Raw genomic sequence first — 24329 nt, 5'->3', positions numbered from 1 at the left:
GCTGTGGAGCCTAAGTCAGTGGATGTTTTTAAGGCAGAGACATAGATTTTTGATTATTATGGGTGTCAGAGGTTATGGGGAGATGGCAGGAGAATGTAGTTAAGAGGAAGAGAATGATCTGCCGTGATTGAATGGCAGAGTAGACTTGATGGGCCGAATGGCCTAATTCTACTCCTATCATGTGATCTTATGACCTTATAACTTTCAGTTAACTTTCTAATCTGCGCTGATTGTAGGTGAAGTTTCTCACCACCAGAGTAGAACTGAAACAAGACAGTTCCGGTATTGAATAGTTTAGTGTAAGCTTGTTCCTGATGCAGATAATAAACAAGTCCCAAGATCTGCTTCTTAGCTAAGGCTACGTCTTTGCTTGTTAGATCATCATTATTGACCTTAACTTATACGCTGTTGCTGTCTCCAACTGACGGGATTTATTAATCAAATCCAAACATGAAAATGAGACCCCAGCTCAAGGAATTAAATAGATTTTGGCACAGTTTCAATATTTGAATAAATGAAAAAGTAAATAAAATTTCTTTCTGTTGTTTGAACTAATCAGTGCTTCTGCATGTACGGAGTTCATCACACCTAGCACAACTGTCTGGTTCTCATTCTTCTTCCTCGTGTCCGGCCATCCTCTATATCACGTCTTTCCGGTCGGTCAGTGACGGTTGATGGTCGGTGGTTGCAGAATTGGCTACTTCAGTCAGTCACTGTGGTACCGTTTCTGTCAACAGCATTGCCTGGGATGCACTATGTGGAGGCTCCTGCTAGCATCCCTGGTTCTCATTGCCCCATTTACAACGTCATTTCAACCGTTACACTTTGCTCCAGTGTTAGTCACACTGGACATCATGACTTCACGGAGGGGGGGGGGGGGGGGGGGGGGGGGATCTTATCTATTCTGCTACAATGCAACTAATCAGGGAAGGGAAAATAATTCACCCTATTCCCCCTCTGTTCCCTGTCATATTCCCGCACATCTTGTGCCAAGCAACTAGGTTAGACTTGGATTTATAAAACAAAATGAAAACCCCCTCCTCTTTATGTTTTATGATTACAGTGGTGCATCAAACTACCAGGCGCACAGGAGCAATGAAAGGAGCACTAGTGCAATGTCGCAAGCCGCAAGTGCAAACGGATGCAGCAAGGTCAAGGACAGCAAGCAGCAAAATCACCACCGACAGCACAGGTATGAGTTTATCCTTCAGATTCATTCTTCTCTGTTAATAATACCTTCTCATGCTTCACTACTATCATCATCCCTCTTCTATATCTTAATGCTACACTTAGATCATTCCCAATTCTAAACTTTGGTGATGAAACACATCATAAAGGAAACTTTAAATTGCTGAAGTCCTGTAAATTCTCCAGTTTATATTCTTTGCCTGTTTTCATGTTTTCCATGTGTGACTCTTGTTTTTTTTAATTTGCATTATATTTATTTGCATTTATTTATTTATTTGCATTTTGTTGTTTGATAATTCTCTATTCTTTATGAAGGAAAAATTAAAATAGGAAAAATCTGAAATCACTTATTAAGGAAATGGGAAAAATAATAATAGGATTGGGCAAACCTTGACAGTGTAGATATAGGGAGGATGCTTCTATTGGCTAGATTGTCTAGAATTTGGGACTACAGTCTCTAAACAAAGGGGGTTCATTCAGGCCAGAGATGAGAAGAAACTCTGGAGAGCTGAAACTATTTGAGATTCACTCTCTGAAAGGGTGTTGAGGTTCAGTCATTAATCCAAGAGAGACATTGATAGATCAGGGGTAATGGGGAGACGGAGAAAGGGATTAAGAGGGAAAGATAGATCAGCCATGATTGTATAATGGAGTAGACAAGATGGGCTGAATGGACTAATTCTGATTCCATCAAATGAGTTTATGAACTTATCATTGGATCCAGAGATGCTAAAAAGCCAGCTCCTGCCTCACATTTTCTTACAACATAGATGGACAACTTGACCATTGAAGGATACCAGTCCTCAGAGCAATTCCACCTGAGCCATTCCCCAACATATTGCCATGTAATCTACTCTCTCTCACATGTCTAAACTAGGGGATTGTTTACAAGGAATAATTAAGCTAACTACCACATTTTGCAAGGTGGAAGGAAACTGGATCTCCCGGGGAAAACCCACATGGTCACAGGGAGAGAATGCACACTCCAAATAGATAGCATGTGAGATCAAGATAATATCCGGGCCACTGGAAATGGCAACTCAAATGACCTGCCTCTGAATTGTTATGTTCTTACATCTTTGCAACTTTTGAAATGTCCCTTTAGATTTTTACGTTTTACCTTATCCACAATGGTTTTTGTTGAATAGAAACATACTAAGTTGGTGCAGGAATAGGCCATTCGGCCCTTCGAGCCAGCACCGTCATTCAATATGATCATGGCTGATCATCCAGAATCAGTACCCTGTTCCTGCTGTTTCCCCATATCTCTTGATTCCATTAGCCCTAAGAGCTATATTTAACTCTCTCTTGAATACATGACCTTACTCGCACTGTATTTTTCCATATATTACCTGTACACAATGCCCGTTAAATCGTTTTTTTTGTAATTTCATATATTTTACTCGGCTCTTTTGCACATGTTGACTTTGGCACCATCAACCACTGCCAGATCAGTTCAGTCCGCTGGCTACTTTGCTACATGACATGTTAATGGTCACTGCCACATGGTAATCTGCTTCAAACACCAAGAAACGTCACCCGAACCTGCAAATCCTGTGAGATGATGCCTTCAGGCTAATAATTAGCGGCATGTCATAACCAAAGTACTCTGAGCTGTAAAATATCGCCAATCTCAGAAGTTTTGTGTTTCTACTTTGTACATAATGTTGGACCCCTTTTCAATCTTCATATCTAAGCTTTCAAACGTAAATCAATTCAAAAGGAAAGTCGAAAAGCCCTGTCTCACTGTACGAGTTCATTCAAGAGCTCTCCCGAGTTTAAAAAAATACCCAAACTCGTGGAAGCACATAGAATGCACATAGCGGGTACGTCGGAGCTCAGGGACGTCTATTAACGGCTCGTAACGCTATCGGCAGGTACTCGGGAAATGCGGTAAGTTCGGGAAGACTCGTGAAGATTTTTCAACATGTTGAAAAATGGCCACGAGAGCCCCGAGTACCTGCGAGCGGCAATTACCGTAAATATCCGAGTGCGAATCAGGGCAAACTCGGGAAAACTCTTGAATGAGCTCGTACAGTGGGACAGGCCCATTAATCAGTTGGACACTGCATCTGAGTAACCATCTTAAACAGAATATTAGTTAAATCTTTGTCTCACTTTGTATTTTTGAACCACTGGTTGACTATATCACTACAAAACTATGGCTAGACGCCACGGTGGCGTATCGGTAGAGTTACTGCCTTACAATGTCAGAGCCCTGGGTTCGATCCTGACTATGGCTGCTGTCTGTTTGGAGTCAGTACGTTCTCCCCGTGACCTGCGTGGGTTTTCTCTGAAATCTACGGTTTCAACTTACACTCTAAAGAAGTACAGATGGCTTGGTTAATTGGTTTGGTGTAAATGCAAATTATCCCTAGTGTGTGTAGGGCAGTGTTAGTGTGCAGGGATCGCTGGTCGGTGCGGGGTCGGTGCGGACTCGGTGGGCCGAAGGGCCTGTTTCCGCACTGTATCTCTAAAGTAAACTGAACCAGTTGGGTGCTGGCTGTGAGTGTCAGCTGATTTGTTTGGGGTGCTCCATGCAAACCGGGAACAATTGCAATAAATACCAAATAAATCAGGTAAGCAGGGAGACAATAGGTCCATCAACTAATGTTTAATATCCTGTCATTTTCAGTGCGGGTTTGAAAAAGGCTCATCAGTCCGTATAAATTACAGGCATGATCCACGCTAAAACTAATGGGTAAAATACATTGATACAGAATGATGATGGTTTATTTCGGGATCCTTACTGTAAGGCTATGATCGTCTGCCAGTCAGTGTTTTACTTTAATTTAACAATGCTTTGGCCATGTGCAGTGACAAGGAGATAAAGAATTTAATTAATGATTCCGCTTTCAAGTCTTTGCAACATCAGTGAACCAATTATGGTGATGTTTAACAAAAAGAGACCTCTGTCACCCAGTACTGTGTACTATAGACCCTCATTAGACATGCAGAAGGAAGTTCAGATAGAAGATTTTAATGAGTCAGACAGAATATTAAAGGTCATTCCAATCTGTGATCTTTCAGGTTTTATTAGTTAATACCACTGCTATAATATATTACAATATGATTAGTTGCCAGAGGTGCCTGGAGGAGACAGGACAAAAAAAAGCCATTAAAATTCTCACTGGGAACATCTGTTCACAACAGTGTTCCTTGGAGCTAAGGACGCTGTGCATGTAAAAATATCTTTACTACTTACATACTTCGATCTTTTACACCAAGGGGTCATGTTATTCAGCAAGTCTTGCTGTGACGATGCACAAGTTCCTTCAAATAATGCAAGCATTGGAATAAACATAAACATAAAAGATGTCAGTGAATTAGAGATCAGGTTGGATGTTAATGTTTGCTTTTGCCATCCTGAGAGTAATTTGGTGTAGTTGAGGTGCTGTCCAAGCACATCACATCTGATGGATAATGATAATGGGGAATAACACTCTTGTGTTAGTCGTGAAGGCTTATAGTCCGATCCTTCTTTGACCACAGTCCTGCATGCCTGACTATGCTCAAAAGGAATTAAATCCAAATTATTGCACTAGGAACATTTAAGGAAGCAACCGTTTTGTCCTTCATGTGAGGTTCCATGAAATGCCACAAGGTGGAACAATGGCATCTCAGCCCTGGATTCCAGCAACTGCGAATGTAACAGAGAGAAAAAAAAAGCTGGAGGAACTAAACGGATTAGACAGCATCTCTGGAGACAAAGACATTTCGGGTTGAAACCCTTCTTCAGAGGGGTATGATTTCCTTCCTGTTCTGTGACTAGGTTTAATGCCTTTCTAGTTCTAGTTTAGTTTATTGTCACGTGTACCGAGGTATAGTGAAAAGCTTTTGTTGCATGCTAACCAGTCAGCGGAAAGGCAATACAAGATCACAATCGAGCCATTTACAGTGTGCAGATACATGATAAGGGAATAACGCTTAGTGGGTTGAATTGAAGTGAATTGCAAGGTAAAGCAAGCAAAGACCGATCAAGGATAGTCCGAGGGTCACCAATTATGTCATTCTTCCCATGATATTCAATGGGTGGTCCAGTTATAAAGCCCTGAGATAAGCCATGTGTAGGAAGGAACTGCAGATGCTGGTTTAATCCAAACATAGACACAAAATGCTGGAGTAACTCAGTGGGACAGGCAGCATCTCTGGAGAGCCATTTCAGGTCGAGACCCTTCTTCAGACTGGTTAGGGATGAGGAAAACAACATTCATATCACGGGTTTGTAAGTTGCCCAAGCGAAAAATTAAATTCTAACCTCCAATTTATGGTTAGCCTCACTCTGACAATGGAGGAGACCTAGGACAGAAAGGTTTGTGTGGGAATGGGAATGAGAATTAAAGTGTTTAGCAACTGGGAAATCAGGTAGGTTCAGGAGGACTGAGCAAAAGTGTTCAGGAAAATGATTGACATAAGCCATGAAGTTGAAGTCTTCTTTGCACATGAAAATTAATAATGGTTTTGTCCTTCTGCAAATATCATTTGCTCAGAACATTTGTGTCAGGATTCCTCCCTGTGGTGGCAATTAGCTCAGGATGGCCTGGAGAGCATATTGAATTCCACAGCTGAGTGAGAGTAACAGCTCTTGGCAGCAAAGCAGCATTTAGACATGCATGTCATGACAGAACCTGGTAAAATATCTGGAGTAAGTCAGTGGGAGAAAAGGAATAGGTGATGTTTCGGTTTGAGACCCTTCTTCTAGTTTAGCTTAGAGATACAGCGCGGAAGCAGGCCCTACACACATTGACTGAAACTGAGAGTCATGGGCAAGGGGAATGAGAGATATAGACAATGATATAGAGAGATATACATAAACAATATGCAAATAAGTAACAATGATAATGGAGACAGGCCATTGTTAGGTGTGCGCTAGGTGAAAATGGGTTACAGACAATGAGACTCAGCAAGACTTTGAAGCTACAACAATTACGGGTGGGGGGAGGGACTGAGAGAGAGGGGATGCAAGAGTTACTTGAAGTTAGAGAAATCAATGTTGATATCTCTGGTAATATTAATAAGCTGCCCAAGTGAAGCATGAGGTGCTGTTCCTCCAATTTGCTCTGACTCATAAACTAGGTCAGTAGCAATAAAGAGAAATATTTAATATTGATGACAAATCGAAGATGGTTATGGTGGTTTGGTGACAATCTATTCAGCATCAGGGGTTGTTGCAGAAGTTGATCAGAGCAATGTCCTAAACCCAATAATCTCACTCATTTATTAATTTATTTTCCTCCATCAATAAGATCAGAAGTAGGAACGTTCACAAATGATTGCACAATTTTCTGTTCCATTCGCAACTTTTCAACCAGTGAAGCAGATCCGGCCTACGCACAGAAGGGCTGGTGCTGAAGATTAGAACCCATGGGAATTAGAGTGGGTGGCAAATTGGATCCAAAACAGGCTTGATAATAGGAGGCAGGGAGTGATTTTGGAGGATTGTTTTCAGTCTCTGACCAGCGATTGATCGGTGCTGGGAAGTCTACTGTGTTATCTACATTGATGATCCTTAAGTGATTTGCAAGTAATATGGAGATCAATAATATTGTTGATAGTGAAGATGATGTTTGCGGACTACAGGAAGACATTGAGGTGTTGAGAAGATGGACAAAGCAATGGCAGATGGAATTTATTCCTTTGAAGTCTGAGGTGATACACTTTCTGATGACTAGTAACAGTAGGACATCGGCAATGAATGGTTACAACCTAGGAAATAGTGAGATACGGAGGGACTTCAGCATTGAAGTCAAAGAGTCATGTTTGCCTTCAACACTGAGCTTGCTCTGTTGCTCAATATGCAGGCCCAGTAGATAACCAGGAATACCAGCATGTTAAGCAAAAAAAGCTGGAGTAACTCAGCGGGTCAGGCAGCATTTCGAGAGAGAAGGAATAGATGACGTTTCGGGTCGAGACCCTTCTTCAGACTGAAGAATGGTCTCAACCCGAAATGTCCATATTCCTTTTCTCCGGAGATGCTGTCTGACCCGCTGAGTTACTCCAGCTTTTTTGTTGCTATCTATTTTTGGTTTAAACCAGCATTTGCAGTTCCTTCCTACACACACCAGGGTGATACAGGGCATGCAGGCTTGAGTTATAGGGAGAGGTTGGATAGGCTGGGACTTTTAACTTTGGAGCGTAGGAGGTTGATGGGTGACTTTAATGAGGTGTACAAGATCATGAGGGGTGTGGGTAAGGTGAATGCTCACATCATTTATTCCAAGGTGGGGGATTCAACATCGAGAGAGCACAGGCTTTCATGGGCAACTTCCTTTTCACTCAGTGTCCATAGCCTGGAATGAACTGGAGGAAGCTACAAACATGGATACAATGATGACTTTTTAAAGACATTTGGATAGATATATGGAAAGGATTGAGAGGGATATGGGCCAAATGTAGGAACATGGGCCCAGCTCAATGTCGACTTTATCAGCATGAACAAAGTGAACCAAAGGGCATGTTTCCGTGCTGTACAATGAACTCCATGAATCTATAACTTTATGACTCTATAAGGATAAGAGATCATGGATCAATAAAGATAATGGAAGGTTAAGGTAGCATGGAATCACCACGGTGACAGTCACCTCTGATTTAAATCGTACACAGAGATATGTTCTCACCGTACCAGAGGATGCACCAGTGTGTAGTTTGATTCAAGGAGTCATTGAAATGTCTTCCAACATGATCAGGTATGTATGGAGGTCTGTAGGAAGGAACTGCAGATGCTGGTTTAAACCTGAGATAGACACAAATACCTAGAGTAACTCAGCAGGACAGGCAGCATCTCTGGAGAGAAGGAATGTGTGACGTTTCTGAAGAAGGGTCTCGACCCAAAACGTCACCCATTCCATTTCTCCAGAGATGCTGTCCCGCTGAGTTTCTCCAGATTTTTGAGTCTACTATGGAGGTCTCCCTGTTTTAGCCACAAGCATATCGCAAAGATTCAGAAGTCTGGAGCCTAACAAAATTAATTGTGTGTCGCATGCTCTTATGTGCTTTGCAATTAAATTGTGACATATTGCAAAACGCAGCATGAAATGACTTTTGATTATACTTAATACTCATGTTCACAAACCCCATGTGGCCACATGATGACATGAATCCTTATGTGCTGTGTCTCACAGTGAGCAAACCCATTGCTCCCTTCATTAAGCCATTGACCCATTTGCAAGCACAAGTCAGGATGTCAATTCTCCTGTGAACGCAGCTCATAAGATTGCAGCTTTAAAAACACTGAAGGATGCACTTTAGTTGCTTCTGTGAACACAGCACAAGGGAAAACAAGAATTGTTATCTCGTTCAGCACAAAGCAGCCAATGCAATGCCATCTCCTTTCCGCACTAAGCTTTTACTGCAATCCAGCTCTATATGTATTGAAGAGAATTAGATATACATAGCTTAGGGTGAACGGAATCAAGTGGGCGAAAGCAAGAATAGGGTGATGATTTTGGATGATCAGCAATGATCATATTGAATGGCGGTGCTGGCTCGAAGGGCCGAATGGCCTACTGCTGCACCTATTGTCTATGTTTCTAACTATCCTTGCTGGTTCTCCTCAAGTTGCCTTATAGCTGTGTGGATTTACCTTCCCTTTAACAGATGCTGACATGACATGAATTGGTGCAAGTTGATTTAACTGACTGTGCAGGACCTCTGATAGGACGTGCACTTGATAGCACAAAATGGCACACAAGCAGCGTCAGCAAAAAAGACAATGGTTCAATGGCAGTTTAGTCACATGTATCTAGATACAATGAAGTTTCATTATTGTATACAGTTTGGAAAAATCTTACTATACATGGGCACAATCACATGATCTGTGTATTTGTGACAAAGTGTATAGATACACAGACTGAACTTTTTTGTCCCTCCCGTATCTTATATTGTTTACAGTGTATCATGTTTACATACTCTGTTGTGCTGCTACAAGTAAGAATTTCATTGTTCTCTCTGGGACATATGGCAAGAAAACATTCTTGACTTGAGTGTAAGAATAATAGATTACACAGAGACAGAACACAAAGCAAGCACCATGTTTCTGGCACCATCTGGTACCCTTCGTTCAAATTTGGGATAAGTATGTAGAGTGTTAACTTGGCCATATAGGCCTGTTGTCCTGGCGGCATCACTGGGGTGGAGTTGCAGGGGTCAGGCTGGTCAGGCAATGTTGTCGATGTTCTCCACCGCTGTTCCGCCATGCCACGCTGCTGCAGGCCATTGCCATTGCCCACATGGCTTCTTGGAGCAGCTCCCGATCCAATACAAGGCTGCACCAGGGCCCCCAGTGGGCCACACCACCAACACATCAATCTAGATGTGTCACCCCAGGACTGCGCTGTCCCTTGCTTCACATGGCCACCGCTCAGCATCCCTGCCCTGGGCCTCCTCCTGCAGATGGTCTTGCAACCCCAGAACATCTCTGCATGCATGGGAAGTGAAGTCCCAGCCTTTCTTCACCCGCTCCGCACCTTTCCTCTGCCCACCAACATCTAGATTCTCCACTCTGGTGCCATTTTACATGTTTGGAAATGTGGACAGGTTCTTAGGCCATTGTATCTCCATTCAGCGAAACCCATGGAGTCATGGAAAGGAACAGGCTCTTTAACCCATCAATTCCGTGACAACCATCAACCATTCATTTTTACAGTATCTTATCCTAAGTGTTATTCTCTCTGTATTCCCCCCAATCCCCCTCTCTCACACTGGATTCTACCACTGAGGGCCATTGTTCCCACTCAACTTGTGCATGTTTGGCACATGGAAGCACAAAGCAGAAACATTTGCATTTATAGGGAGAATGTGCAAGGTCCACATGGGTGACAGCTGAGGTCAGGTTTGTACTAGGGTCTCTGGAGTTGATGTGTTTAGCACCTTTTTTAAATGTGATGCTAAGATATCTTTCACTTCCTTTTCTCAATTGTATCGTACATTCAGAAGCCTAAACGACTATCCATCCTCGTCATTTTGCTTGCTGCAATTAGAGTTTACATAGGTTTAAGGTGAAGGGGAAAAGATTTAATAGGGATCTGATGGGTAACTTTTTCACACAAAGGGTGGTGGGTGTATGGAACAAGCTGCCAGAGGAGGTAGTTGAGGCAGGGACTATCCCAAAATTTAAGATACAGTTATACGGGCACATGGATAGGACAGGTTTCAAGGGATATGGGCCAAACACGGGCAGGTGGGACTAGTGTAGCGGGGACATGTTGGCCGCTGTGGGCAAGTTGGGCCAAAGAGCCTGTTTCCACGCTGTATCATTCTATGACACTGACTTATGATAAGAGAAGGAATCAGAAATGAACAATACATCAGAAAGGTGTCAGGGTTAAAGGATTAAATTATGCAATAGGCTGTATAATTTATTTTGTATTCACTTGAGCGTGAATGGGTGGATGGTTGATGTAACTGATGTGCGGTATATAATGGAAAGTATGTACTAAGGAAAGTTTATCCTCAACATAACTTTGGAGATAAGATGTTTTTGAAGTGAAACCTGGAAGCATTTTTCGCACAAAGCAGCGAAAATCTGTCTCTCAAGTTACTCTAAAAGCAGTGCTTGCTGTGTCTGTTATTGATCTTGGATCCAAGGTTGATGGGATTTTGCCCAGCAACAGTGTTGGGGAGAGGTGAAACATAGATAGTTGAATAAAGGTGAAGCACACATCAGATGAACTAATTTCATGGTAGAATACGTTCAAACGAATGAACGATCTCCCTTTTTCACACGCATAACCCCTGCTGTTGGGATATATTAGTTTATAATTTTACATCACAATTAATTATGATTCTCAGGATAATCAAAATTTCCTTCAGAAAAAATAGCTTAAACAAAATTGCTTTTCTAACATATATCTGTGACATTATATTATAACTTAATTCCTTTTAATATCTGGTTTTAGTATGTTCTGGTGTGGATATATTTTGACTTTTTTTGTTCCATATGTTAAATTATAGTTGAGTACAGAGAACTTGGTAGGAGGCTGAAAAGCAGGACTTATAGGGTGTTGATCTCTGGGTCGCTTCCAGTACCTCGTGCTAGTGAGGGTAGGAACAGGGAGATAGGGGATGTGTGGCTGAGGAGTTGAGGTGCAGGGGGCAGGGATTTAGATTTCTAGATCACTGGAATCTCTTCTGGGGCAGTGATGACCTGTACAAAAGGGACGGGTTGCTCCTTCATTGGTTTGCTGGTGCTACACAGGTGGGTTTAAACTAAACAGTCGACAACGTGGAAGTGTATGCATGAAGCTAACCGGAAAGAGAGTGTAGGAAAGGTCACGTTTAAACTAACAGGGCAGGAGGATGGGACCCAATGCAAGGAAACAGTGGGCCATAAAAGGAAGACAGAAGCAAAAGGTAGAAGGGAGATAAGATAAACTAACCTGAAAGCTTTGTGCGAGGAGCATTCGTAATAAGGTGGATGAATTGAAAGCGCTGTTAGTAGTTAAGGGATATGATATAGTTGGAATTACGGAAACATGGCTCCAGGGTGACCAAGGCTGGGAGCTAAACATGCAGGGGTATTCAATGTTCAGGAAGAATAGACAGAAAGGAAGAGGAGATGGGGTGGCATTGCAGCTTAAAGAGGAGATTAATGCAATAGCAAGGAGAGACATTAGCTTGGATGCTGTAGAATCCAACTGTGAACTGTGGTAGAACTGTGAAATAGCCAAGGGCAGAAACGCTTGTTGGAGTGGTACACAGACCACCAAAGAGCAGTAGGGAGGTTGGGGATAGCATCCAGCAGGAAATTAGGGATGTGTGTAGCAAAGGTACAGCGGTTATCATGGGTGACTTTGATCTACATTTAGATTGGGCCAACCAAATTGGTAACAGCACTGAGGAGAAGGATTTCCTGGAATGTATATGGGATGTTTGTTTAAACCAATATGTAGAGGAACCGACAAGAGGACAGCTCATCCTAGACAGGGTACTGTGTAATGAGGAAGGATTAGTTAGCGATCTTGTTGTGCAAGACCGGTTGGGCAACAGTGAACATAATATGGTGGAATTCTGCATTAGGATGGAGAGTGACACGAGTTAATTCAGAGAATTCAGAGGGTCCTGAACTTGAATAAAGGAAACTTTGAAGGTATGAGATGGCAATTGGCTAGGATTGGCTGTCAAATTATACTTAAAGGATTGACGGTCGAGATGCAATGGCGAAGATTTAAAGACCACATGGATGAACTCCAGAAATTGTTCAGCCCTGCCTGGCGAAAAAATAAAACGGGGAAGGAAGCTCATCCGTGGCTAACGAGGGAAATCAAGGATAGTGTTCAAACCAAGGAATACTTGGTAGGAAGAAGCATATACATTGGCCAGAGGAAGCAGCAAATCAGAGAACTGGGAGAAATTTAGAACTCAACAGAGGATGACAAAGGGGTTAATGAAGAGGGGGAAAAGGAGCATGAAAGCTTGCGGGGAATATAAAAACTGGCTATAAAAGCGTCTTTACATATGTAAAAAGGAAAAGGTTAGTAAAGACCAATGTAGGCCCCTTACAATCAGAGACAGGTGAATTTATAATGTGAAACAAGGAAACGGCAGAACAACTACTTTGGTTCTGTCTTCACTAAGAAAGACTCAAGCAATCTCCCAGAAATACTCGGGGACCGAGGATCTAGTGGGAGGGAGGAACTGAAGGGAATCCATATTAGTCAGGAAATGGTGTTGGGTAAACTGTTGGGACTAAAGGCAGATAAATCTACAGGGCCTGATGATCTGCATCCCAGAGTACTCAAGGAGGTGGCCCTTGAAATCGTGGATGCATTGGTGATCATTTTCTCAACTCTGGATCAGTTCCTATGGACTGGAGGGTAGTCAATGAATCTCCACTTTTTAAGAAAGGAGGGAGTGAGTAAATGGGGAATTATAGACCGGTTAGCCTTACATCAATAGTGGGGAAGATGCTGGAGTCCATTGTTAAAGATGTTATAGCAGCGCATTTGGAAAGCAGTGACAGGATTGGTTAAAGTCAGCATGGATTTATGAAGGGGAAATTACACTTGTCTAATCTTCTGAAAATTTTTGAGAATGTAACAAGTAGAATGGATAAGGGAGAGCTAGTGGATGTGGTGTATCTGGACTTTCAAAAAACCTTTGACAATGTCACACGCAAGAGATTAGTTGCAAAGTCAGACCACAGGGTATTGGGGGTAGGGTATTGACATGCGCAGAGAACTATTAGCAAAAAGGAAGCAAAGAGTAGGAATCAACGGGTCCTTTTCAGTGCTAGGCAGTGACTAGTGAGGTGCCGCACGTTTCAGTGCTGCCACCCCAGTTGTTTACAATATATATTAACGATTTAGATGAGCGAATTAAATGTAATATCTCTAAGTTTGCAGATGACACAAAGCTAGGTGGCAGTGTGAGCTGCGAAGTGGATGTTATGAGTCTGCAGGGTGACTTGGATAGGTTGGATGAGTGGGCAGATGCTTGGCAGTTGCAGTATAATGTGGATAAATGTGAGTTTATCCACTTTGGTGACTAGAATAGGAAGGCAGATTATTATCTGAATGGCGCCAGATTAGGAAAAGGGGAGGAGCAACAAGACTTGGGTGTGCTTGTACATCAGTCACTGAAAGTAAGCATGCGCATACAGCAGGCATTGAAAAAAGCTAATGGCATGTTGGCCTTCATTGTGAGACGATTTGAATTTAGGAGCAAGGAGGTTCCACTGCAGTTGTACAGGGCTGTGGTGAGACTGCGCCTGGAGCATTGTGTGCAATTTTGGTCTCCTAATTTGAGGAAGGACATTATTGCTATTGAGGGAGTGCAACGTAAGTTATCCAGGTTAATTCCCGGGATGGCGGGACTGACGTACAATGAAAGAATGGGTTGACTGGGCTTGTATTCACTGGAATTTAGAAGGATGAGAGGAGATCTTATAGAAACATATAAAATGCTGAAAGGATTGAACAGGCTAGATGCTGGAAAAATGTTCCCCATGTTGGGGAGTCCAGAACTAGGGCTCACAATTTCTAAATTAGGGGTAGGCCATTTAGGATTGAGATGAGGAAAAACCTATTCAGCCAGATAGTTGTTCATCTGTGCAATTCTCTGCCTCAGAAGGCAGTGAAGGCCAATTCACAGGATGTATTCGACAGAATTAGAAGAAAGTTCTTGGCCAACAGAATAGTAAGATTAAACGAGAACTTACCAGTTTGAAGTTTGATCTTGATTTTATGACGGGCGATTACGTGAAGAAGGCTGTTATCCCATTTGGAGTGTCATACTTCAAAGCAGCGGTGTGGAATCACAGAAACTAGTTGACCATGAACATAGTAAGATTTTGAGAACTGGAATTACCATATGACCTTGATAATATGAGGGGGGAGCGGTGGGCACATAATCGCTCATCGTAACTCCTCATAAAATCAAGATCAAACTTCAAACTGGTAAGTTCTCGATTAATCTTACTATTTTACTTCGGAGTCACGTGAGTGACTACGTGAAGATTTCAAAGCTCTGTGATTTCATGCCGGAACCGAATCCATGCGTAACACACTGCTTGAAGTGACCATGGATGAGTGAAAAAAGGTTCATGCATTCAGACATGACTTGGTTTGTTATGCCTTTTCACCCAGAGAGTTACGAATTTGTGGAATTCCCTGCCATAGACGGACGTGGAGGCCAATTCACTGGATGAATTTAAAAGAGAGTTAGATAAAGCTCTAGGGACTAGTGGAATCATAGAAACATAGAAACATAGAAATTAGGTGCAGGAGTAGGCCATTCGGCCCTTCGAGCCTGCACCGCCATTCAATATGATCATGGCTGATCATCCAACTCAGTATCCCGTACCTACCTTCTCTCCATACCCCCTGATCCCCTTAGCCACAAGGGCCACATCTAACTCCCTCTTAAATATAGCCAATGAACTGGCCTCAACTACCCTCTGTGGCAGAGAGTTCCAGAGATTCACCACTCTCTGCGTGAAAAAAGTTCTTCTCATCTCGGTTTTAAAGGATTTCCCCTTTATCCTTAAGCTGTGACCCCTTGTCCTGGACTTCCCTAACATCGGGAACAATCTTCCTGCATCTAGCCTGTCCAAACCCCTTAAGAATTTTGTAAGTTTCTATAAGATCCCCTCTCAATCTTCTAAATTCTAGAGAGTATAAACCAAGTCTATCCAGTCTTTCTTCATAAGACAGTCCTGACATCCCAGGAATCAGTCTGGTGAACCGTCTCTGCACTCCCTCTATGGCAATAATGTCCTTCCTCAGATTTGGAGACCAAAACTGTACGCAATACTCCAGGTGTGGTCTCACCAAGACCCTGTACAACTGCAGTAGAACCTCTCTGCTCCTATACTCAAATCCTTTTGCAATGAAAGCTAACATACCATTCGCTTTCTTTACTGCCTGCTGCACCTGCATACCTACCTTCAATGATTGGTGTACCATGACACCCAGGTCTCGCTGCATCTCCCCCTTTCCCAATCGGCCACCATTTAGATAATAGTCTGCTTTCCTGTTTTTGCCACCAAAATGGATAACCTCACATTTATCCACATTATACTGCATCTGCCAAACATTTGCCCACTCACCCAGCCTATCCAAGTCACCTTGCAGTCTCCTAGCATCCTCCTCACAGCTAACACTGCCCCCCAGCTTAGTGTCATCCGCAAACTTGGAGATATTGCCTTCAATTCCCTCATCCAGCTCATTAATATATATGTAAATAGCTGGGGTCCCAGTACTGAGCCTTGGGGTGCCCCACTAGTCACTGCCTGCCATTGTGAAAAGGACCCATTTACTCCTACTCTTTGCTTCCTGTTTGCCAGCCAGTTCTCTATCCACATCAATATTGAACCCCCAATGCCTTGTGCTTTAATCAAAGGATATGGGGAGAAGGCAGGCACAGATTACTGATGGTGGATGACCAGCCATGATCACAATGAATGGCGGTGCTGGCTCGAAGGGTCAAATGGCCTCCTCCTGCACCTATTTTCTATGTTTTTATGTTTCTATGAACGATCCATATTTACTTTTCCATAATCCATTCTCAGCTGTATTAAGGAAACTGTATCAGTGACCACTATTCTTTATAACATATATTTTAAACCACAATCTATTTTTAAAATGACTTTCTGATTGCACAGGTCATGCAGGAGTTTGCTCTTGTAATTATGGAAATTAGATTGAGTGGAAACTCGAATGGTCTACCCCTGCACCTATTTTTCTATGTTTCTATGTTTCCATGACCAAGATGCAGTTATATAGATAAACTTTCAGTAATATATTGTCAAGGTCATTTTATGAGAACATAAGTGAGAATGTCCTTGGTCTCAGGGAATGTAAATGTACTGTTGACAGCCATTAATCTAGGTTTACTTTGGTCTAAAAACAGCCTTTTGCAGACTGAGCAACTTACTGCTCATCTCATCAGATTTTGAAGAGAAAAGTGTTTGCACTGGATGAACTGCGCTGGACCTCAAAACGCGCTATAATGACCTTTTGATTTCCAACGTGGGCATACACGTTTAATGAGGAGTGTGTATAGGTGATTCCAATAGGTGGAGGTGAGTTCAAGCAGGGAATGCCATAACATTCATTTAAACAATTTGAACCAAGAGACATGAAAGCACATGTTCACTCCATTACATTCTGGGACACATTTGAGCGGCACGGTGGTGCTGCGGTAGAGTTGCTGCCTTACAGCACTTACAGTGCAAGAGACCCGGGTTCGATCCTGACTACAGATGCTTGCCTGCAAAATTGTCCCTAGTGTTAATATGTGGGGATCGCTGGCCGGTGTGGAACCGATGGGCCGAAGGGCCTGTTTCTGTGCTGTATTTCTTTTTTTTTAATTTTTTTTTATTTTTTTTTTTTTATTTTTTTTTACTGCTGTGCTGTATTTCTAAACTAAACTAAACATGCTTGTGTCCCTCCAAAAGCCAGCAAATTTAAATTCACACTTTAAATCACGTTGCCAAAGAAAATACATTCCTACCATATTGGGAATCACAGTGGTGCAGTAGGTAGAGCTGCTCTTCACAGTGACAGAGACCCCGGCTCGATCCTGACCTTGGGTATTGGCTAGGTGGAGTTTGCACATTCTCCCTGTGAATGTAAGATTTCCTCCAAATGCTCCATTCTCCTCTCACATCCCAAAGGCATGCAAGTTTCTGGGTTGATTGGACTGTAAAACCGCCCCATGTGTGTAATGGATAGAACATAGAAACATAGAAAAATAGGTGCAGGAGTAGGCCATTCGGTCTTTCAAACCAACACAACAATCCAATATGATCACAAAATTGCTGGAGAAACACAGCGGGTGCAGCAGCATCTATGGAGCGAAGGAAATAGGCGACGTTTCGGGCCGAAACCCTTCTTCAGACTGATGGGGGGTGGGGGGGGGGGAGAAGGAAGGAAAAGGCGAGGAGGAGGAGCCCGAGGGCGGGCTGATGGGAGAGTGGGAGGAGACAGCTAGAGGGTTAAGGAAGGGGAGGAGACAGCAAGGGCTAGCAAAATTGGGAGAATTCAATGTTAATGCCATCCGGACGCAGGCTCCCCAGGCGGAATATGAGGTGTTGTTCCTCCAATTTCCGCTGTTGCTCACTCTGGCAATGGAGGAGACCCAGGGCAGAGAGGTCGGATTGGGAATGGGAGGGGAGTTGAGGTGCTGAACCACCGGGAGGTCAGGTTGGTTATTGCGGACTGAGCGGAGGTGTTTGGCGAAACGATCTCCCAACCTACGCTTAGTCTCACCGATGTAAATCAGCTGACATCTAGAGCAGCGGATGCAGTAGATGATTTACATTCCCTGAGACCAAGGACATTCTCACTTATGTTCTCATAAAATGACCTTGACAATATATTACTGAAAGTTTACTTATATAACTGCATCTTGGTCATGGAAACATAGAAACATAGAAAAATAGGTGCAGGAGTAGACCGTTCGCGTTTCCACTCAATCTAATTTCCATAATTACAAGAACAAACTCCTGCATGACTTGTGCAATCAGAAAGTCATTTTAAAAATAGATTGTGGTTTAAAATATATGTTATAAAGAATAGTGGTCACTGATACAGTTTCCTTAATACAGCTGAGAATGGATTATGGAAAAGTAAATATGGATCATTCATAGAACCTCATCTACTGCATCCGCTGCTCTAGATGTCAGCTGATCTACATCGGTGAGACTAAGCGGAGGTTGGGCGATCGTTTTGCCGAACACCTCCGCTCCGTCCGCAATAACCAACCTGACCTCCCGGTGGCTCAGCACTTCAACTCCCCCTCCCATTCCCAATCCGACCTCTCTGTCCTGGGTCTCCTCCATTGCCAGAGTGAGCAACAGCGGAAATTGGAGGAACAGCACCTCATATTCCGCCTGGGGACCTTGCGTCCGGATGGCATTAACATTGAATTCTCCCAATTTTGCTAGCCCTTGCTGTCTCCTCCCCTTCCTTAACCCTCTAGCTGTCTCCTCCCACCCTCCTATCCACCCGCCCTCGGGCTCCTCCTCCTCCCCTTTTCCTTCCTTCTCCCCCCCACCCCCCATCAGTCTGAAGAAGGGTTTCGGCCCAAAACGTCGCCTATTTCCTTCGCTCCGTAGATGCTGCTGCACCCGCTGAGTTTCTCCAGCAATTTTGTGTACCTTCAATCTTCCAGCATCTGCAGTTCCTTCTTGAACAATTCAATATGATCATGCTGGTTATCTAAAATCAGTACCCCTTTCCTGCTTTTTCCCCATATCCCTTGTTTCCTTTAACCCTAAGATCTAAATCTAACTCTCTTTTTGAAACCATCCGGTGAATCGATCCCCCCTGCCTTCTGCGGCAGAGAATTCCACAGATTAACAACTATCTGACTGAAAAAGTTTTTCCTCTTATCAGTCCTAAATGGCCTACCCCTTATTCTTAACCTGTGACCCCTGGTTCTAGACTCCCCCAACATCGGAACTATTTTTTCCCTCATCCAGTCTGTCCAATCCTTTAAGAATGTTATATGTTTTTATAATATCCTCTCTCATCCTTCTAAATTCCAGTGAATACGAGCCCAGTAAACCCATTCTTTCATCACATGTCAGTCCAGCCATCCCGGGAATTAAGTTGGTGAACCTATGCTGCGCTCCTTCAATAGCAATACTGTCCTTCCTCAAATTATGAGACCAAAATTGCACACAATATTCCAGTTGCAGTCTCACCAGGGCCCTGTACAACTACAGTAGGACCTCCTTGCTCCGAAACTCAAATCCTCTCGCAATGAAACATAGAAACATAGAAACATAGAAATTAGGTGCAGGAGTAGGCCATTCGGCCCTTCGAAGCTGCACCGCCATTCAATATGATCATGGCTGATCATCCAACTCAGTATCCCGTACCTGCCTTCTCTCCATACCCCCTGATTCCCTTAGCCACAAGGGCCACATCTAACTCCCTCTTAAATATAGCTGACAGATGAAGGCCAACATGCCATTAGCTTTCTTCACTGACATAACATAACATGGAATTAATATGAATGGGTGATTGATGTTGGCGTGGACTCAGTGGGCCAAGGGTCTGTTTGCATGCTGCGCCTTTCAGTCAATCATTTGAGTAATCCCAGCCCATGAAGCCATGAGTTGGATAGACTATTCTAGGGGACATCGAAACATATTCACAACTTGTAGAATTCTTGATTGAAAACAAGAGAGATGGGTGCTGGAATTTAAATCTAAATAGTGTAGTAAATCTAAATAATATGTTAAGCTTCATCATCTCACAGTGATACCACAACAGTCTAACTAGTCCTGTTCTCCTGTCATTTTGCATGGTCCATGGCTCGTGGCCTCCTTCAATTACCTCAATTACCTTCCAGGTTCTCCATATCGATAATAACAACATGAGTGTGAGTGACGGTCTTTGTCAGTCTACATCTTCTAGTCGCACACACTTGCAATATTGGAATCATCTCCTTCCTCACTCTAAATAAAACATTGTTAGTTTGAGCACCTCATCGAATATCCACTTCCTAGGGTCTCAGGAGAATTACATTGGCTTCTTCCGTCTCCTTAAGTAATTAACGGCATGGTGGCACAGCGGTAGAGTTGCTGCTTTACAGCGCCATAGTCCCAGGTCCCAGGTTCGATCCCGACTACGTGTGTTGTCTGTACGGAGTTTGTACGTTCTCCCTGTGACCTACATGGGTTTTCTCCGAGATCTTCGGTTTCCTCCCGCACTCCAAAGATGTGTAGGTTTGCAGGTTAATTAACCATATAACAATTACAGCACGGAAACAGGCCATCTCGATCCTTCTAGTCTGTGCTGAACACGTATTCTCCCCTAGTCCCATATACCTGCGCTCAGACCATAACCCTCCATTCCTTTTCCGTCCATTCACTTGGTATAAATGTAAATTGTTCCTAGTGTGTGTAGGGTAGTGTTAGTGTACAGGGATTACTGTTTGGAACGGACTTGGTAGGTCAAAGGGCCTGTTTCCATGCTGTATCTCTAAACTAACCTAAACTATCCAGTTTGCCCTCATCCTGGTAGTTACATGGTAGCTTAGTAATGGAGTTTTTCATTGAAGATAGCGATCAATTATTATCAATGAATCTGCATTAGCACCAGAACATCCAGTGAGGACAAGCCCAATTGTGCAGCTTGAGAGCCTGTTGTGTGTTCCACCCTATTTATCACATGTCAGGTCACAGGTACTGTTCACACTGCATTGGTTTGGGAAAGAAATGTATCCAATTTATTACCCAGGCTCCCGGACTTCTAGCGAAGTGAAACACTAGAATTCACAATAATTCATCCTCCCAGTGACACACACAGCCCTGAATTGGATAGAAATATCACATCTCTTCATCACTAATGCAGGTTCAAGACCCTGGAATTCTTCTAACACCGCTGTCAGAGAACAAATTACAGACAGCAGGAGTTCATGATGCTGGTTCACTATCAACTCTCAAGGACAAGTGGAGATGGGAAAAATAAATGCAGACCTTGTCAGCAACTTCCACATCCCATAAATGAATTTTATAAAAAATGCACAGATGCAAAAAAAGTCCCTCAACTTACCTGCTGTCTGCTGTCCGTTCAAACATTGAATTGGCTGGCGTGAGTTTGCACACACTATGCATGACAATGTTAATGAAGGGGGCAGATAATTCTAGTACCATTAACTCAATATGAGCAATCAACATTAAAGCCTCAAATTTTTACTTTCGACTTGGTCCCATAACTATTTCCGTACTTCAATATATAAAATTATAGGTAAGGAACAAATCTGTTTAAAATTATATGCTGCCATTTTATCCACAAATAACAAAAATTGCTCCAAATTTGGTTCTGTAAATACAGTGCGGTGAATTAAATGGACATCCATTAATCTAGATGTACAAATGTGTGCAGATGTGGTCATTTACAGCATTGCTGAAAAATAAATGGTGCAATAAACATGTTTCTTATTGAATCCTTTATTGTTATTGAATCCTGTGATTCAATAGTTCAACTTTGCTTCAGAAAAATCTGATCAAACTCCAGCATTAAGATGCATAATCTATATATGCATAACCCAAAGACATACAGGTTTGTAGGTTAATGGGCTTGGTAAATGTAAACATTGTCCCCAGTGTGTGCAGGATAGTGTTAATGTGCGGGGATCGCTGGTCAGTGTGGACCCAGTGGGTCGAGGTGCCTGCTTCCGCGCTGTATCTTTAATCTATACAAATTTTTTAGTTTGTATTTTAAATGTATTTTAATTAGAGTCATAGAGTGATACAGCGTGGAAACAGGCCCTTTTGCCCAACTTGCCTTCACCAGCCAACATGTCCCAGCTACACTAGACCCACCTGCCAACATTTGGTCCATATCCCTCTAAACCGGTCCTATCCATGTACCTGTCTAACTGTTTCTTAAATGTTGCGATAGTCCCAGCCTCAACTACCTCCTCTGGCAGCTAGTTCCATACACCCACAACCCTGTGTGAAAATATTATTCCTCAGATTCCTATTAAATCTTTTCCCCTTCACGTTAAACCAATATCCTCTGGTTCTCGATTCACCTGCTCTGGGCAAGAGGCTCTGTGCATCTGTGATTCTTATTACCAAAATAATTATGTGCCTTTTGATGAATAATGATAAAAGATGAACTTTTATTTTGTATTCTGTCAGGGAACACAAGTTCATTGAAAGCAAGGAGATGCAGGTAGCGTGGGGGTGAATATATTGAGCATAGGTTTTTAATAAGGGGAGAATTACATGGCTGTTTTAGTGGGGTGATATGCCAGAGATTCATTAGATTATTTTCCACACTGGTGGAATCTGGGCTATATATCCTTACAAAGATCTAATACGTCATCTAACCACAGGAGAGCAAGTTGACAGCAAGTAAAGTGGTGAGTTTCATCATTGTGCCTCTGGCTGGCAGATTTAACATGTGGCCAGCAGTAAAGTCATGGAATGTAGCAGTAGAAGATAATAAACAACTCACAGGAGAAAGAATAATCTGTTCCCTGATGTTAATGTTAAGGGGGTCGTGTCACTGGCTTGTCACTCTGCCCTGGACATTTGATTTGTGCACCCTATTACATCAACCTGCCTGACCACTGTCAGTACACTAGATTTACTTCTTGATCTAAATAATTCTTCTATTTTTCTGCTTGGTCTGCTAACGATCGGACCTGCTGTACCTTCATAAGGCCAGAGTGCTGCAATCATTTTGACTGGCTCAATCAAAACCAAGAGGTTCAAATTTCAGGTCCTACTCTTGAGACTGAAGTACAAAAGTTTTGATTAACACTCCATTGTAGAGTAAGGGCAGGGTAGCTGCCTTTGAGGTGAGATGTTGAACTGGGACCCAGCACAGTGACTGAATGACTGAACCATGCTCCATGGATACAGGTGTGAAGAGTTGCCTTTATAAAGGTGCCAGTAACAGTTACAGATTGGGTATTAAACATTATTTTTCCATTTTAGTATCCTTTCAGGTAATGTTCACAGTTACAGAAAATGGTTGTGCTGTTGTTCTTGTGTTGCCCCTTGGACCTTCTGTTGACCAGTGGGGCCAACTCTGCTCCTACCAACAATGAACCGTATCAGCATTAAACAGCAGCCCACAATCTGTCTCTTAATCCTGGAACACAGTCATGAGTTTGAGGGCAGTGGGGTGGTTTACACTAGGGTGTGATTGTGGGAATCCCGAAGGTGAGCAGAAAATGTATATTTAAGAAGGAACTGCAGATGCTGGAACATCGAAGGTAGACAAAAATGCTGGAGAAACTCAGCAGTTGAGGCAGCATCTATGGACCGAGGGAAATAGGCAACGTTTCGGGTGGAAGAAAGGTTTTTGACCCGAAATGTTGCCTATTTCCTTCGTTCCAGAAAAATATATAGATGGGAGTGAACCTCCCACATTTGGGTAGGTGCCTGCTCAGGTTCGCTCCCGTTCAATCAAGCTCTGGAGGGACCTGAAAGACCAGCAGGAACTCCCTGACATAATGAACAGATAGTGGGTGGTTAGGGCATAGGACTCTTGCAATTCTCCAACATGAGGTGCATAGATGACTTGGTCCTGTGAAAGTCAGCAACAGTCCCAAACACCTAAGACCGCACCCCATTGAGGGAAAATAATCAAGATGAACTTAATGTATGTGTAGAATGGAACATCAGATGGTGGTTTTCTCCTAAGATAGACACAAAAAGCTGGAGTAACTCAGCGGGTCAGACATCATGTCAGGAGAAAAGTAATAGGTGATGTTTCGGGTTGAGACCCTTCTTCAGAACTTATTGTAAAGCAGCAGTCAGCTCCCACTGAAAGCACCATATCAAAGTCCACTTCAGCCAAGTCCTTGATGCAAACACCCAGTATTCGATCTCACACCCACCTAATTTGTCCAGATTTCACATTTAACACATTTCTGGCTGACAAAATTGTAAAGGACATATGCCAACCAAATAAAATCAAAGCTTCAACAACCAATAGTATCCCTAAAAATGTTCTGTGAAAGCGATGAAAAACTTCAGTAACAGAACTTCATTGACACAAAAGCCTAAGGCCTACACTGTTCTTGCTGCTCCCTGCACACTTGAGGCAGGCTCCGTCCTTACGTCAATGAAATGACCTCTCCCATAAGCCGCACAAATCAGTGCTTCGTGAGCCTTGTAAATGTGTGGAGATCACTGCCACGAGGCCGTCAGCTTCTAATAATGACCA

The 24329-nt window shown here is 42.9% G+C and overlaps 1 protein-coding gene across 1 annotated transcript in view; it reads left to right on the top strand.

Annotated features, from left to right (window-relative positions):
• The window catches only part of srrm4 (serine/arginine repetitive matrix 4), a 420499-nt gene that overhangs the window by 299637 nt on the left and 96533 nt on the right, over positions 1-24329 (top strand). The window contains exon 2 of the mRNA XM_055655573.1: positions 1064-1192. Within this exon, the coding sequence (XP_055511548.1) occupies positions 1064-1192 (129 nt within the window). The remainder of the gene's footprint in view (positions 1-1063; positions 1193-24329) is intronic.

This window comes from Leucoraja erinacea, chromosome 25 (assembly GCF_028641065.1).
Source record: "Leucoraja erinacea ecotype New England chromosome 25, Leri_hhj_1, whole genome shotgun sequence".
Classification (NCBI taxonomy): Eukaryota; Metazoa; Chordata; class Chondrichthyes; order Rajiformes; family Rajidae; genus Leucoraja; species Leucoraja erinaceus.
Note: the sequence above shows the minus strand (reverse complement) of the source record. Positions and strands in the feature narration are given on the sequence as shown.